The following is a 16,142-nucleotide window of genomic DNA, read 5'->3' as shown; positions in this document are numbered from 1 at the left end:
CCGAAGGGTACGACCAGTTTTAATATAAAGAAATGTGTCAGTGTGTGACATGAATAGTGTTGGGTAGATAGAGGTTTCATGAAACAGTACTGCAGGGTTGATGAAACAGTGGCCTAATTTCCAGAGGCCACTAGATGGCGCTCTTGCTTTAGAAATGATGTGAAGTTTCTTTGAATTAGTGTAAACATTTTACAGAATACAGTGTCCTCTGGTGGCCACTGGATATCCGGACATTGTTTCATGAAACCTCATCGACCCATCACTACAGTTTTGTGTCCCCTGCTTTAGAGGTTTCGCTATTGAAGCTGATGTCAACCTCCTTTGATGTGCTCAATCAAAGCAGAGGTTTCAGGCACCCCGTCTGTTGAATGCATTGAGTGATGATGTCATAGAGGTGTTGTGGATCATTTGTTTGAGAAAAAATATAAATACTCACATCTTCCTTTTGTCTCCTGCCATCTTTTAAATATTCCATTCTTGTTTGTGAGGAACAAAGCAACACATTTTCAATGGTTTCAATGTTCAAAAGTGTGTGCAGTTTCTGACGTCCTGTCTCAATCTTTAGCAGTGTAAAAGTCAAGTACAGTGGTACCTCGGTTTTCAAACGTCCCGGAATTTGAACAAAATTTCTTTTTTTGCTTCGGATTTTTGAACGAAAATCCAGAACTGGAACGCCACCGAAAAAAGCCGTGTGCAGACTGATCAGCTGACCCACGACGCGTTTTGTTATTGTGTATAACGCAGCCTCTGTATGTAGACGTGTCCCGTTAGCTACATTTACTGACTGTTTTTTCTTCATATTGAGGTGTAAAACCTTTCCTGTCTCCACACTGGACCGTGGTAGAGTGTCACAGGGGAGGTGCTCGCTCTCCACACCACTCCAGGGTTTGATGTCCTGTTGTGGGCTGGAGCTGGGACAGGGATGAGGCGAGTCTGGGACAGAGCGTGACTTGGTTTATGACTTTGTCACAGCCAAACTGCACAGAAGCACACATTCAGAGCTGGACACGCACCGGGCACCTCTTCACTTCTGGAGAGACGTCACTCACTCGGCAACCCCTCCCACATGCAGCGGCCACACACATAGAGGAACAGCGCACCTGCAGCAGACACTCTACATTCACTCCTACAAAAGACTATTTTAAGGCTTGGAACGCATTATTTCTGTTTCCATTCATTGTCATGGGAAAAATCGATTCAGATTTCAAACAAATCGCTTCTCGAATGGCCGTCTGGAACGGATTGTGGTCGAGAACCGAGGTACCACTGTATGTAAGGAGCCAAAAAAAAAGCCTCTGGTGTTTGGAAGTCTGTAACTGACTCTCCAAAAATAAAAATAATGAACTAACCACAACAACAGTTATTGTGCGTCTCCAGATTATTTTCTGGCGTAGATGGAGAATTCAGAGCCTGCAGTCACAAGTGGGCTGAGAAGCACAGTGCGAAAAGTCCAGTACAGCCAAGGCACCCTCGACATGCTGAACTGTAAAATGATCTCTCATATGATTCATGATAATTATAGTGACCTTCCTCTCTGAGCTTTGTCGACTTCTGCTTCCCAGTGATGATGCAAGAAAAGCATCTCACTGTCCGTCAAAAGCAACAGATAAACAAATGCCTCAAGAGTAAGTTCACTTTTCTGCTCAATCACTTGTCTCTAATAATTCATACTGTTATCATGTTAGGTGGTCTACAGAGCCCTGGAAGTGACATGCATGTGTTTTTTTTTTTGACATAAGACTATTTTTTTTTAGCCCGAGATAACAGTTATCATGAGATAACTGTTTTCTCGAGATACGCATTATCTCGAGATAACAACTATCTCGAGATAGTTGTTATCTCAGGCTAAAAAAAATAAAGTCATGGACGCCACATCCAAAAAAAACACATGCATGTCACTTCCAGGGCTCCATAGTGGTCGATTCTTGACCATTTATTGATTTATTGTGAACCTTGAAAATTCCATAAAACTGTCGTTGCACTTCCTCCCTCTCCCTGCAGGTGGCGCAGCGCTACCACGTGAGACAGTCGCTCCTTCAGTTCCTCCTCAACCGAAACCCACTAAACGCTCGAAGACGCGGCCTCTGGCGAAGCGCAGCGCGGCAGCGTGTCGCCGCTGGGTCACATCTACGGAAGAGCCTCCGCCACTTCCTGCTCCTCGTAGGTTCAACGCTGGCAGGTGTCATGCGTTTGCAGAGGCTCGTCATCACTGTCGCCGGCTTCTGTTCCAGGGAACTGGGAGGAGGAGAAACTTCGGCTTCAAACCATCTTCCAGGCGGGAAAAGAAGCGCCACGTCGTGTTGCTCAGATGAGGCCAGAAGTGAGCGGTGAACGCGTGAGGATTGAGGAAGGTGAGGATGGTTCTGAGGCGACTGAGAACACGGTTCAGGCTGTCGACTTCCGCCGCAGTTCTGGACGCAGTCCAGGAGCGGAGGCAGTTCCTGGCAGACATGGCGGCTCTGGGGCAGGAGCAGCGCTACAGCCACATCATCAACAAGCAGATCGCGCAGGTTTGTCGTCCTTTTTTTTATTCAGTTCTGATAGATTCATCCCTTTGGTGTTGTCCTCCAGAAACTACGCGAACTGAAAATGTTGGAAAAAGAAGACAGACTGAAATAAAGATGGGATGAACCTGAAGATTCCTGTGGGACCACGACTGCGCCAGAGAGACGACGGTTTATTTATTTATTTATTTTTTTTTCATTGGAAGTAACACGTACATTATTTTGTAGATCACCTATATGTCCTTTTTTCTTTTATTTGTGACAGATAATCCAATTAAAAATAATCATCCGCTCCTCATGGCTTCGTAGTGACATGAAATCAGTTTAAATCACATTTTTATATTATTTGTTTTATTTTATTTATCTTTGGTGGTTATATATACACTCGTCCTCAAAATAATTTATACCCAAGCTAACTTTTTTCTATTTTGTGATGAAATGAATGATTTTTTATTTATTTATTTATTTTTTCAAACTTGTGTGTCAGTTATATGTGGCCAACAATTGAAAGAATGACAAAAATACAAATTAAAAAGTATATATATTTATTTTTGGGGTATTTTAAATCTGGCGTCCCCAAAAATGCCATGTTCAAAATTATTCATACTTCTGAAAATCTTTCAACAAAAATGTGCCAAATGTGGTCATTTTTGTCAAGTACTGACTTCAAGATGTCACAATAAAGTAAACATTGTTGGCCAAGTGAAAAAGACATCTTTCCAGAACAGTATAAAAAAAAAAGTAATTCATTTCATCACAAAATAAAATATCGCAAGGGTATGAATAATTTTGAGGACGAAACACAATGTAATATACATTGTGTTTGTGTGTGTATATATATATATATATATATATATATATATATATATATATATATATACACATATATATGAATATATATATATATATATACAAACACAATGTAATATACATTGTATCATTTTCTGTGTTTATTGAGTTCATATTATTTAAATAATACTTGGAAATATATATTTTTTCCCTTTTGTCTGTACTTAATGTGTCTTGCCACCTCGCCACTTTAAAACAGTGAAACTGAGTGAAGTCTCTGGAACTTTTGTCAACAGAAAAGGTAAATTGAGCAGTTATTTTTATCACTAGTTGGATTTAGGATCCAAAACATTAACTTTTCCTCTCATATATATTGTGAATTATACCGTAAATGTACAGCACTTTGTATCCTTTAATGGGACAGATGAAAGCTCACTTTTGCATGCGGGATTTAAACATATATAAGTATGTGCTTTTTATTTTTGCGATTCATGTTTAACATTTGTGTGAAGTTACCACCAGCAACAGGTGAGCGTGCAAATCTGGATGAAGTGTTTTCCTTACACAACTGACACACCATAACTACAATTGTATTTTAACTACAAATCCAAGTGTTTATATTATTTTTGCTGTACTTACATAAAATGATGTGTTTTCCAGATGGGGAATGCAGAGAAGTGGAGCAGAGCTGGGCTGTGGAACACAGCCAGGCCGCTTCCGTACAGCAAAGAGCTGCAGGAGAGGCTGAAACGTGAGCGGACGTTCTGCCGTTAAGTGTCATTCAGGAACACTTTGGATCGTGCAGAATCAGTTCTAGTAAAGTGGAGTGTGAGCATTAACTAACTCGACATTCTTTCTCTTATTCAGTGCAAAAACGTGAGTCAGATTATATTTCGCTCCTAAGAAAACAGATGAGTGAGTCCCAGAAAAGTAAGTCCAAGCGTCATCTCGAAATCTTGTGATTTCTTTTGTTTTCATTTTGTTCTTTTTTTTTAAAGAAGAAGCAGCTCAGTCACCACAGAAGGTCAGACCTGCCCCTCAGCAGCCCAAGCCCACTAAGCCGGTCGAGGTGGAGTCTTTCTCTGCCTGTCGGAAACGCAGGAAAGAGGCTTGCCGTCTGTGGAGCAGTTTCACCAAAGAGACTCCCAGTCTTCCGCCCCCAAGTAAGACAACTCAAATGTACTCAATTCCGTTTCTCAAACCTCATTTTCTGTGTGGACCTGACAGAGGATCTGGAGAAGGAGAAGAAACGGCTGATCAATCTGATGGCGTACGGAGTAGAGGACCCCACGGGTCTAGCTTTTTAAGAGAAGCTCAAGTCAGGTGACGATAGTGGAGCCATGGGACTGTCAGCTGCAAGACAATACGGCTGAAAACAAATGCCATTACCAGCCACACGCAGTGAGAAACTATATGACAACAAACACTTACACAGCCGTGAACGTTTACTGGTTCTGTTTGTTTATCATCTTCTGCCCACACATGGTCCGAAACGTGGAAGCCCTCAAAGACGACGCAGCTGGAGACATTGAACTAAGCGTGTGACTTAAAACAGAGAGGACACAAAGCACATACAGGAGAATTAAAAACCAAAGAAGCCGACATTTACAAGACGTGAAATAAAACCAACACAGAGAGGCCACTGGTCTTAGATGCCGTGCATGAGCAACTCAATTTGTTGTATGATTGGTTTGATACCATGTTTCAATAACAGTTTAAAATGCATCTGCTTGATATTCGCAAGGACACCAGTCACTTCCAGACATCATTATTAAACGGTCACCTTGTTGATGCTTGTTTACAACCAAAACACCTGTCGTAGCTGGAGGACAGCTACTTAAATGTTATTCTTTTCATACCTAAAATTCGGCTTCTATGATACTAAATTGAAGTGAAAGGCATTTTTGAGTCCAGCTGTGGTGCTGTCTTTCCAAACAGCACCTGTGGCACTGCTGCGGACTCGCAGGAGATGGGAGCAGCAAAAACGTTTTCTCAAATGAATACAATATTGTCAAGTTTAGAATGACTTTGTCGGAGATGTAAGGGCTTTATCTGGGTGCAAAAATGGAGCGACATTTCAAGTATGGCAGTGAGCTGCATATACTCCAAGCTAGAACACACTGCTGCCATGTATGGTTGGCCAAACAACTGCTGAGCAACCTTGAACATATGCAGCTCTGCGAGCTTCCTTTCACAGGTTTTAAAGGATATTAACACTACAATTCGTGACGTACAAAATACATTATTTGGATACATTCGCAGAGCAAAAGATCCAAAGGAGCAGCGCAAAACGTTGAAGGCGACGAGTCAGCGGACACCAACGTGATGGGTTTTTTGATAACAATGTTAGAACTTAAGAACTTAAGAGTTTTCCTATCAAAGTTCTACTGTGACCCAAGTGTCACTGTGGCTGATAAGAGTAACGAAACCCACTGCAGATATTAAGAGTTAATAACAAAGTGCCACTGCTTCTATACTGACAGGTTCGGTGAAATGTGCCGCTGAAAGCTTGATGTTAAGCCAGAATGCTTATCCAGACGTGGATGAAAAGGCCTCCGGGAAATGTCAATGTGCAAACGCAACAAGTCCAAGGAGACAATTAAAGCACTTGAGTTCGAGATACTTTTTGGAGCAGAGTGTTCCTGACGTGTGGCATAGTCCTCTTGAAATCTTTCACTCAAACCAGGAAAGGCGTCTGTTGCACAGACAGGGCTGCATCTGATGAAGTGGTCCTCCAAAGACGTCCCATTACAACCTCATTGATCAGTCTGATCCTCCTTCAGACCTTCAGCTTTTCTCCTTTCTGGGACTTTTCCCAGGTTCTCCTTTGTGACTCAACCTCTTCAGCACCTTTATAGGTTTGAACTTTGCTCCCTTTTTCTTCTGCAGCTGCTGCTGCTGCTGCTCACTGTCAGAATCCTTATGGAAGTCTGCAATGAAATCACATGTTCAGTTTAGCTGTTCACATCACTCACGTTCTCTCATGCGCTTCATGGATCTCATCACCTTTTTTCTTCAGCATGGCCTCCATGAGTTTGTCCTCCTCTTCTTCCCTGTGAGAGATCAGCTGTTACTGTCTCGCCGGTCCAAAGCTGCCCCTGTCTGGGACTCACCTTTGTCGGTCCTGGTCCATGTTGTTGACGATTTGGTTGCGCTGCTCGATGATGGTGACCAGCTCCGCCATCAGCTCCTGCTCCCGGCTCTTATCCTCTTCGCTCCAGTCTTTCTCTGCGCAGACACATTTTGAATGAAAGGAAGTAAAGATGAGCCCACTTTGTACACGCATTTCACTTGAATAGATTGACAGATCTGATTTCAGGAACTGCCAAAGTACACGTCGGTGAAGAGGAACCTGTTTCCAGTTCCCCTCATAGTCATCCAGTTGGTCCTGCAGCTTTAATCCCGGTTATTGACCACAGTGTGGATGAGAACCGGGAAGTTCGCCCTCTGGTGGACATACTCTCGTACGAGCGCTGCCGCTAAAGGTGGCAGAAGTGTCTGAGCATCATCGCGAGGAGTTTAAAGTTTGAGTTTAAACACTGGTTTTGATGACGGAAAATGGAAACGTTTTAACTCCCACTGAGGCCAAACACACCTGGCTTGTTGAGCAGACACCTGAGCTCATACTCCACATCTGCTTGCCTCTCTTCCAGGTTTTGCTGTTTTGCTCTGTGAAAATAAAAAAATAAAAAACAACTTACTCAGCATTTCTTCGATTTTCAAATGCGTTAGGCGCACAGCTCAGATGAGGCTCATTGATGATATGAACTAAGCGGCCACTTGGGGTCGCACTTCAACCTCAACATCGCTACGGTTTGTTTATCTCAGCAGTCATGTGTTTTGGCCGGTGAAAAAAACACCGCCCGCATTAGTAATGGTGTGAATCATTGTGACGTTAGCGTTCCTGGGTTAAGTCCCAATGATTAAGAAGTCAAAGCCTGAGAGAACATGAGTATAAACTCCTCAACTTTAACACAGGAAGAGAAAAGGATGTGTGTAGGCAAGAAATACAAACTTATAACTGAAAAATATATTTACTTATCGCTTTCCAATAATATCCATAGTAAATTGAATTGGTTCTGTCACCATGAACTTCAAGTTTTAAACTGTTAAATCGTGAAAATGTATCTTGAAGCTGGAAGTCAAAGCAGGTTAGAGCCATGGAATAAATAAAATTGTTAAGTCACCAACTTTACTGGAGTCAGGGGAAAATATCACTTTCATGGTTGCGTTTTTCCATGTTTTTAATATACAAAAAAAGAGTGTTGTGATTTATCATTTTGTACCTTTATGTAACTGGAGCTTTGGAGGGTCAAGATTCGACTTTCTGGACAGACTAGGACTCTGAACTATTTTCATTTAACAGTATGGTTTGTGGACACTGGGACATAGTTCACAAACTTACGTGTAGACCAGCTCTGCTTCTCGTCGGACTAGAAGGTGCTTGTCATGAATGAGAGTAAACCAATCCACCAGCAGATGCTCCTCATCCTCATCTGGAATGTAAAAGACATGTCAAACAGATATGACCTTGGGTCTCGTCCTTGCAGTGAGCTAGAGTTGGGTTAAAATACGATAAACAACGCATCCCTCTCACACCATTTGGGTTGTCTCTCAGCTTCTTCTCCAGCTCCACTCCCCTCTGTTCCAGCTCGTCCAGTTGTTTTTCCAGCTGGCCCATCTCTCCATAGATGTCTTCTGTGGGGATGTACTGATCCGACTGTACCTGCAGTCATGTTGATTCAGATATTTGCATGATGTTTTGTCAGGGAATGTCGTACCTTGCGCTTGATAAGTGGGAAGCCATGACCCGGGGCTGGAGGTCTGGAAGGTCGAGGGCCTTTGGGGGGTTTACTTTTGGTTTTAGCTGGTGAAGGTGAAGGTGAAGCTTTCCTGTTGAAGGGGTTTTCCTTACATGTCCTCTGGAATAACAGTAGACAGTTTTACTTTGGTGTTGTTGAAAGAGAAGGAAGCAGTACCTTCTGCGATGGGATCGCCAGAGGGCTGATGGTCGCCACTGGCTGTGGCGGGGAGCCTGCATTTCCTCTGGAGTCACAGCTGCGGCCGGTTTGAGGGGTTGCCGGGGCAGAGCTGGTGTTAGAAGGCATCGGTGAAGAGGAAGTGCTGAGAGAAGGATGGGGGAATCCCTCCGTGGAGGAGGAAGATGGTGGAGAGGCGGCGGATGGGGAGCAGATGGAAGGCTCGGAGACACTTTTGGTGAATCCAAGCTCCGGGTCGCTACAGGTGGTGTTGCTCAAGGGAGGCTGAGAGGAGCTGTGGTCTGATCCAGAGGACAAACTTTCTATGCTGAGAGCTGGTGAAGGGGAGCAAGAGGAACTCTGAGAGTGAGGAAGGACTGAGGAGGGTGAGATTACAGGTGTGAAATAGATGAAATCAAAAAGGGAGCAGAGACAGACATCAGTGTCAACATCACTCATGGAAACTAGTTCAAGATTTTGCACTCTAGTCCTCCATGAGTTCATTGTTATATATTGTGTGGTAGTGTTCCTAACATTTCTGACCTTGGCTACTGGCCGGGAGGTGAGGAACACGAGGAGCCGGACGCTTCTTGCTCTTGCCACTGGCAGGGCTGGCTGAGCGAGACGGGCTCCCTCCACTGCGGGGAGTTTCTGCACCTGAGGCATCGGCTGCCTGACTGATGCTGTACCAGGGATGACTGGCCACCACAGCAGAGGGAATCGCACTCCCGTCTTTGGTCTCACTTTCCTCTTCCTCAATAATTTCCTCGTCCTCATCGTCCTCGAACGGGTTCGCCGGTGCTGGAGGTGTACTGGGTCTGGAGCCTTCACCTTTGAGAGGGGACAAAGAGCCTGCATTTATGGGTGTTGCCACTCCCGCCAGGGGAGGAGGGGCAGGGGCCTTTTTCTTCTTGGATTCGGACTGGACCAGAGCGAGCCATGGAGGGTCTTTTGGTTTATGGGAACCACCGGACAAGCTGAACAGTGAGACACACAACAATGGAGGTCACAGAGGGTAAGATGGACAAAGCAGAGAAACAGAGGGACCAGTGGCTCGATGACACAACAAAACATGATTCAGGTTTGGGACAAACCAATGAGGGCACAAGGAGGGCACCTACCTTCCTGGAGATCGGGACCTTGCTCGAGGTTTGGGAGGAGTAGGAGGCTTCAAATGTTCCCCTGTTAAATCGGATGAGAAATTCCTCTTAGGAAACCTTAATATAGGCCAAAATTTAGCATGTGTTTTAGCACATACTTGCTGGTGAACGGTCCGTCGCCCGAGGCAGCTTTACCCGAGGGGAGGGCCGGGGTGGAGGGGTGGGCTCAGGTATTCGACGGGGTGCCGGCACTGGTCGACTAGCACTCTCATTTTGAGCAACAGGTCTAGAAGGAAGATCTCCATTTGGCTTAAACGTGTCCACTGTTCGAGCGTCATCTCCCGTGTGTTCTTCCTCCCCCTCATCACTCTCATCGAAAGGGTTTGGTGGAGTGGAAGGACGTTTGCCCTCTTCAGCTCCTCCACTATGATGAGTCAAGTTTGCATCTTCAGAAGAATCAGTACTGCTGGATGGAGCAGGAGTGACACTAGCAACAACAGTGGCATGTGTCTCTGTGACGTCTCTGCTCTCTGCACACGTGTCCGTCGTCTGGTCACTTCTAGAGTCCGAGATGTGATGAGGCGTGGCGCTGCGACCAATTCTTGCTGACTGGACTCCGTCAGGCCCCTTGCTGAGATCAGGGCGTCCGTTCTGATTGGCCAAAGCTTGCCTTGCGATATGGTGTGTGCAGACCAATGTCACGGAATCACCTGCAAATTTGTAGGATCCAGGAAGCAAGGTGCTGTGGCATTCAGTGCACCTGAGGTGGGAAAAACATGACACAACATGAGCGTTCTGGCTTGCAAAAAAACATACAAAGTGTGACAACCATTAAAACCTCAACTATGTCTGTGATTTGCTTACATTTTGTCACATTTACAACATCAAATTTGAATTCTGAATTTGCCAGGGGAATAAACCAGACTGTATAATCCATATGGTATATGCATGCTGTTTGGCGCTGCTGGGTCTTGGCTGTTAGTTTGGGGGGACCTAAGGGAAGACCAGACGGCTGCTCACCTGTTCAGGGAGGGTGTTGTTTAGTTATTTAGGTAGACATGCGAAAAGAATCATAATGCACGTCTCTTATGTGTCATGAAACTCCTCCTCTGCCCGCCCTGAAACGGAGGTTGACTCACCTGAAGCAGTTGCGATGGTAGAGCTTGCCCTCCACCAGGAAGCGCTGCACTAGATGGACGTGCTTGTGGCAGATGGCGCAGGTGCTGCTAAGCGTGCTGGACCTCCCGCCACCTTCAGCATCCGCTGGCTGGCTCGGCATACACAGGCGATGTTTGCAGGGAGAGGACGTGGTGAAGACGTCAGGGGAGGGGGAGATGCAAAGTGATGGACGGGGAAGATCAGACACGGAATCAGGACTTGAGGATGCGAATTTGCATTCTGTTGTTCTAAGTCTAAATGATCACCTCAAGACTTCACTGAGTCACTTGACGCATTAGTGCACTTTTGATGTGCACAGGAATCAGTTCTCATTTTAAGGGTTTATTAGTGAAAAACCAAACTGCCTAGATTAGTGCTGGTAGAAATATCTGGTTTGAGTACATTAATGGGTTAGACGCAGCCTTTTTCAAAACCTGTCACACAGAATTAGGAAAGTACAACTGTTGGTTAGAGGGTTAAGCGGAGCGACCCATCTTTTTTACCTTTGCTTCCAAACCCACCTACAACCCCCATCCTACTGTCTAGGCTCAGGATCAGGGAATGGAGGAGGGGTCAGATGTGAGGAGGAACAAGTACAGGATGAGGAGGGAGTGGGATGGATTTCCATCTAGAGAAGGGGGTTGAAGTAAAGAAGGAAGACGCCAGTATGTGGGAGAAGAAGGATGGAGGAAAGTTGTTGTAGGCATGCGATAGAAAAAAAGACACAGGATACACAAGCTATCTTTATAAAGTCCCTCAAAAGTGTTGCTTTGCCTGCAGAGCATTACAAAAGCCAAACATGTGCTTGGAAGAACAAAAAGGTGTCCACTGTTTGTCTAATATAAGGAAGGGTGGGGTATGTGGTCTACAGATCTAATGACTACACATGCAAACAACACAAGGCCTAATTTCAGTTCAAGACTAGTATGAGAACCTGATAAATTGGAATGTTTTAACATGCAAATGAAAAATACCATGTGTAGCAGATGCTAATGAAACCTTGGAAATGGGAATAAGCACATGCATGAAGGTAATCCCTGACATTCCCAGTCCTCTGTTCCATGGCGCAGAAGCAGTCCTTACCTCTGAGTTACTGACTTTGGCCTCAAAAGGAGTTGGAGGTTTCTTCTGGGCTGGTTCGCTGGGATTGACTGAACCAAGTCGCTTCATACAAGGTGGGTTTGCTGCACGAAAGACAACCTCATATTCTTGATGGGAAGTCTACTATGGTTACCATGTCATCAGTCAACATCATGGTGCATGGAGACCCTCCTGTCTGACCTCATCATTCAGTTGGAATATTGTTGGTTTGAACAAGATATGTTCAAACCAACAATATTCAGCATGGACATGTTGAGACTTGTCCCAAAGAGTACAGAACTGGGTATCATCTTTGTCAACAAGTATATTAACAATGTCAAAATATGATCTCAGACATGCACTTTTTCCATGTTGTTATCGCAACTTAAATTTCCCCATAGTATGAAGACTAAAGAGACTAATATACTGACCTTGTGACTTGTTATTGAAGAAGTTGTAGTACTGGGAGACATAAGTGATGATGCTAAGTCGGTCAGGGACTTTCATGGACACCATGTCTTCTGGGTCTAACAGAGCCGGAATTCCAAGCTGAGTCTCTGCAACCTCAAATGCCTGTGGTGGCAAAGAATAATAAAAAAAAAATGATTCAACTGCTGACTAACCTCGGGGTGATCACCACAAATACTACCTTAACACAAACAAAGACTCAGAAGTTAAATTAGACTTGACTCTGCAAAACACTTTGGTAACTGTGCTGGGGAAGGTCTAAAAAGTGGTTCTCTTAAAGAAATGCTCAAAGCGCATCAATGTACAACTGACAACAGGGCTTTAAACTTCATCAACAAAATGTAGGTCACCAAGGATATCTTGGAATAAAATGAAAAACACATGATGCGGTGAAACTAGGGCACCCCAGCACAACTTATGATTCAATTAGTTCAAATGCAACACTGACATATTTAGTGACTAAACTCCTCAATTTTAAAAGTACCATTAGGAGACTGACTATCGCAGCCTCCTCCTTCAGTCTCATTGTCAATGAAACTAATAGGGGCTGACCTGGGCCGTTTTAAATGGGTGGACCGACATACAACACAAAGTGTTTCCCCTTTCTTCACAGCAGACACTGTTTCTTCACTGACTTTGATTGGTACTGACCACTGCATGAAGAAAATGCTACAGTGGAAGCACAGATTGGGGGGTGGAATACTATGTCAAAAGACAGCTGAACACAAGATGGGTATGTTAATGACAGTGGTCCACATTTCGGTCTCTTGTTGACCACAAGTGGAAACACCAGTAGAAAATCCCAAGTTAATAATAAGTGTATCCCAAGTGCATGCCCACAAAGAGCAAAATCATCACTTCTGTGGTTTGTCTCTCCATTAAATTATTTCAAAATATTTTCCCTTGCAAAGGCTCTGCCATGCTTCAAGAACACACCCACTCTGTGGATCAGGATAAACACTTCTAAGGTGGAGAATACACAGACACACACCCAACACTTACAACAGGTAACAGTTATCTCACGGGTGACTCAACACGTCGGCTGTTTGGAAACAGAAACATGCAACAGAGAGCATGAGAAAATATCACGAGCCTTACCAGTCGGTTGTTTTCGTAGACATTCTCCTTGGACAAGGAGCTGAAGTCACTAGAGATGAAAAATAAATGTTAGAGTTCCTGCAGTGACAGTGTTTCTTGTAGATTTGCCTCCAACACATCTGACCTTCGTGGGCAAGATCTTATCTACACTCATTATACTGATACAACACAGCACCCCATTTAGCCCACTGACCTTTTTGCACATTATGGACCATCAAATGAGTTATTATTGGCTTCACAGCAGGTTAGGGAGCAACTGAGTTGTACAGAACTGTAACAGCAGGCAGGGTTGATCACAGAAATAATACCTGCTGAGACTGACTACCAAGACAAAAGAGAAGGGGCTGCCCCAGACAAGAGGGATGGGACCATAATTACAAAGTTGAGTTTTTAAAGTGCCTGGAGCAGGGACCCGTCGCTGGGCAAACATCCTGCAGTAAACCTGGGAAATGTCTGAGGTGTTTCTGGATGAAAGTGTGCCAGACGTTTGTCTTAACTGAACAACCTGGCACAGGAGAAAACAAATTTTGTAAAAGGTTTTTGAGGCCATGTGGAAATCTTAAAACAGCGAAAGCATTCTGAATAGACTCTGTGTTGGACTCAAACAAAGTGACCTCTGTTCTCACTAATCTAGTTCCCATGGTCACAAACAGGGGAGCAGCTATGATATCAGCTATGATACAACCTGCTAGCGCCCCTTTTTGAACAGACATATCGAAGCGAAGGCCACGGAAAAGTTTGGCCCGGCATTATTGCAAAAAAAGATTAAACAAGGTACAACACTTGTCACAGCGTCCAGTGAAGTATACGACATGTGAAAGGAAGTGCCAAAGTGAGCTACGGTGACTTGGTCTCATTCCATAGTTTATTTTGGGAACAAGGACTGCTGATGGGTGTGAGTGTGGTTGCTGGGATTTTCATGCATGTGATTTAGATTTACATGTTTGTCCTTTACACATTCCTAAATCCTTGCTGCTCAGAATCTAAAACTGCCAGAGAAATATATCGCAAAAACAAGTACAACACACATTCCGATACTGCCTTTGCCATTATGTGTGTTATCCACATCCACCTTTTACAATATCAAATGATTGTGTCTGCATGTTGGCTGGCAAAATACGGTAGCTAAGATAATAATGATTGACTGTACAAAACCCACCGCAAAATGAGCAAGTCATTGGTGCAAGTTCAATCTGGATTTTTTTTACATTAAACCCCTGTTACAGTCATATATGACTGAATCTGAGCCACATGCGCAAAATGTCTCACATCATCCGCTAAGATAAATAACCTGCCGCTATAGTTAGTATGATAAAATTTAATTGTCAAGTTTAATTCAAGCCCCTTTGAAAATAATACTACAGACAAAAGATCAAGTGTTAATCGGGTCATATAACACAGCATAAATCGGTGCGACAAATACAAAGATACAGATGATACAAGTGTAGTGTTCATGCAGCCTCTGGTCCATAAAACACATTTTGACTGCAATTCATCAGCCGCTGAGCGCACAGCGCTCTTACAATGGGCCAGTCAGCTTTCAGAGGGAAATGCACCCTGACAGGCCGAGGTCTTAACCGAAGATTAGTTTGACGGCCTGTCTGTCTGGACCAGGGAAAGTTTGCCCGGGTCGCTTGCCATTGTGTTCATAGCGGACGAAGAAAGGCGGCGCAGTAAAACACTGTTATAGCTTTATATAACGGTTATTACTGCAATGATTGTTCTCACCGTTGATAGGGATGTAAATGTCGACTGATAAAAAACAGTGTTTATGACACAACTACTACACAATTAAAGTCATCTTCATTTTTCTTCCTTCAACACATTTCATGTGTCTTGTTCTTGTCTTCCCCCCATCTTTACCTTCACAAAGCTACATGCGGATGATGCCATGACTTGCTTCTACACAATTCAGTGCTGGCTAACTAGAATAGAACACAGATTTGAGGTGACCTGGTTTTCCTCTACAAAGTCACAAGCCCACACAACTCATTTAGCAGGGGAAATGGACGCCATATGTTCTTAAAAGTAACAAAGAAACTCACTGAAATTGCGCAGGCATAAACAGAGATGACCTTTACTGCTCTCACCTCATGTTGTCTGACCTGCGTCCTATCATAATATAGGTGTCGTCATACGCTTATGAAGGTTAAAGCGACATCGAACACGGTGATACTTACATCAACTCTGGTCTGTGTCGGTGTATGATGGCACAGAACGCCAAACCGTCCCGAAATGACGTCGACATGTCCCTTATTTCCACGTCTTGATAAGGTTCACACTGCATCCGACACCACTCCTGAAGAGCCTTCAAAGATCCCATCATTGTCCGCTTGGTAGATGTCGGTCCAAACGTTCGCGTTCAGTGGGAAGTGTCACGGCCGCTGAGGCATCATGCAGGCAACACCCGGTGCTGAGTACGTCACATTCATTTGAAGCCAGTGAAGCAACATTTTGAGCAGAGCTTAGCGACGATCGTGTCGGCCACGAACTTCGACCGTGTTCACCGATGTTAACGCGCAGCTGCTATCTCGAGCTGATAACAGCAACTCATCACGAAAGTTCCCACCTAGCCACGCTGGCTAACAGTTAGCATGTCATTAACCTACTATTTCAGCTGAAGTTGCCCTTTTTTGTAAATGTATTTTCGATTTCCCGTCTTCACCCGATGCACTTGTGGTGTTTTAAAAGAGGTGTTTGTGGTCGAGTAGAGGTGAAACAGCTGGGTAAAAAGCCCATTGTTGTCAACGGGCGGCGTTCTTTCATAAAATAAAAAAATATAATTTATGTATAAATAAAACGCGCAACAACTGTCGCCACGATAGGGCGTGGATACATGGAGTCAAACCGTGTTTTCTGTCCCGTCCTCAGCACCACAAACGCAGTTCACTCCCATCTCTTCACGGTCACTTTACGCCTCGTTCGCTGTGTTAGTGATTCCACCAGAGGCGGCGCCATGGAGCCGC

General features: G+C 44.3%; 2 protein-coding genes across 4 annotated transcripts; one reads left to right on the top strand and one right to left on the bottom strand.

Moving 5' to 3' along the window:
• Positions 1-1,124: 1,124 nt before the first annotated feature.
• On the top strand, positions 1,125-2,899 carry LOC128754654 (UPF0193 protein EVG1-like). Its single transcript, XM_053857422.1, has 6 exons — positions 1,125-1,485; positions 1,563-1,625; positions 2,002-2,160; positions 2,232-2,351; positions 2,410-2,510; positions 2,572-2,899. The coding sequence occupies exons 1-6, from the start codon at positions 1,395-1,397 to the stop codon at positions 2,617-2,619; spliced, it is 582 nt and encodes a 193-aa protein (XP_053713397.1). The 5' UTR covers positions 1,125-1,394; the 3' UTR covers positions 2,620-2,899.
• A 613-nt stretch (positions 2,900-3,512) lies between these two features.
• On the bottom strand, positions 3,513-16,092 carry LOC128754524 (MICAL-like protein 1). 3 transcript variants are annotated; one of them, XR_008413928.1, is made up of 17 exons: positions 15,357-16,092; positions 13,177-13,225; positions 12,042-12,183; positions 11,614-11,714; positions 10,512-10,639; positions 9,531-10,132; positions 9,394-9,454; positions 8,816-9,249; positions 8,273-8,649; positions 8,075-8,215; positions 7,893-8,019; positions 7,699-7,789; positions 6,889-6,962; positions 6,407-6,521; positions 6,300-6,346; positions 4,725-6,223; positions 3,514-4,525 (listed from the first exon to the last, which is right to left on the bottom strand). XR_008413928.1 is itself a non-coding variant. In XM_053857212.1 (16 exons), exons 1-16 carry the CDS (start codon positions 15,500-15,502, stop codon positions 6,081-6,083), a joined length of 2,778 nt encoding a protein of 925 aa, XP_053713187.1. In that variant the 5' UTR covers positions 15,503-16,092; the 3' UTR covers positions 3,513-6,080. The 3 variants fall into 3 exon arrangements, 2 of the variants coding, with proteins under 2 accessions (XP_053713187.1, XP_053713188.1); XM_053857212.1 differs by having other exon boundaries at positions 3,513-6,223; XM_053857213.1 differs by having other exon boundaries at positions 3,513-6,223; positions 8,273-8,607.
• Between the last annotated feature and the right edge of the window lie 50 nt (positions 16,093-16,142).

This window comes from Synchiropus splendidus, chromosome 2, assembly GCF_027744825.2.
Source record: "Synchiropus splendidus isolate RoL2022-P1 chromosome 2, RoL_Sspl_1.0, whole genome shotgun sequence".
Taxonomy (NCBI): domain Eukaryota; kingdom Metazoa; phylum Chordata; class Actinopteri; order Syngnathiformes; family Callionymidae; genus Synchiropus; species Synchiropus splendidus.
This window is presented reverse-complemented; position numbering and strand designations above follow the sequence as displayed.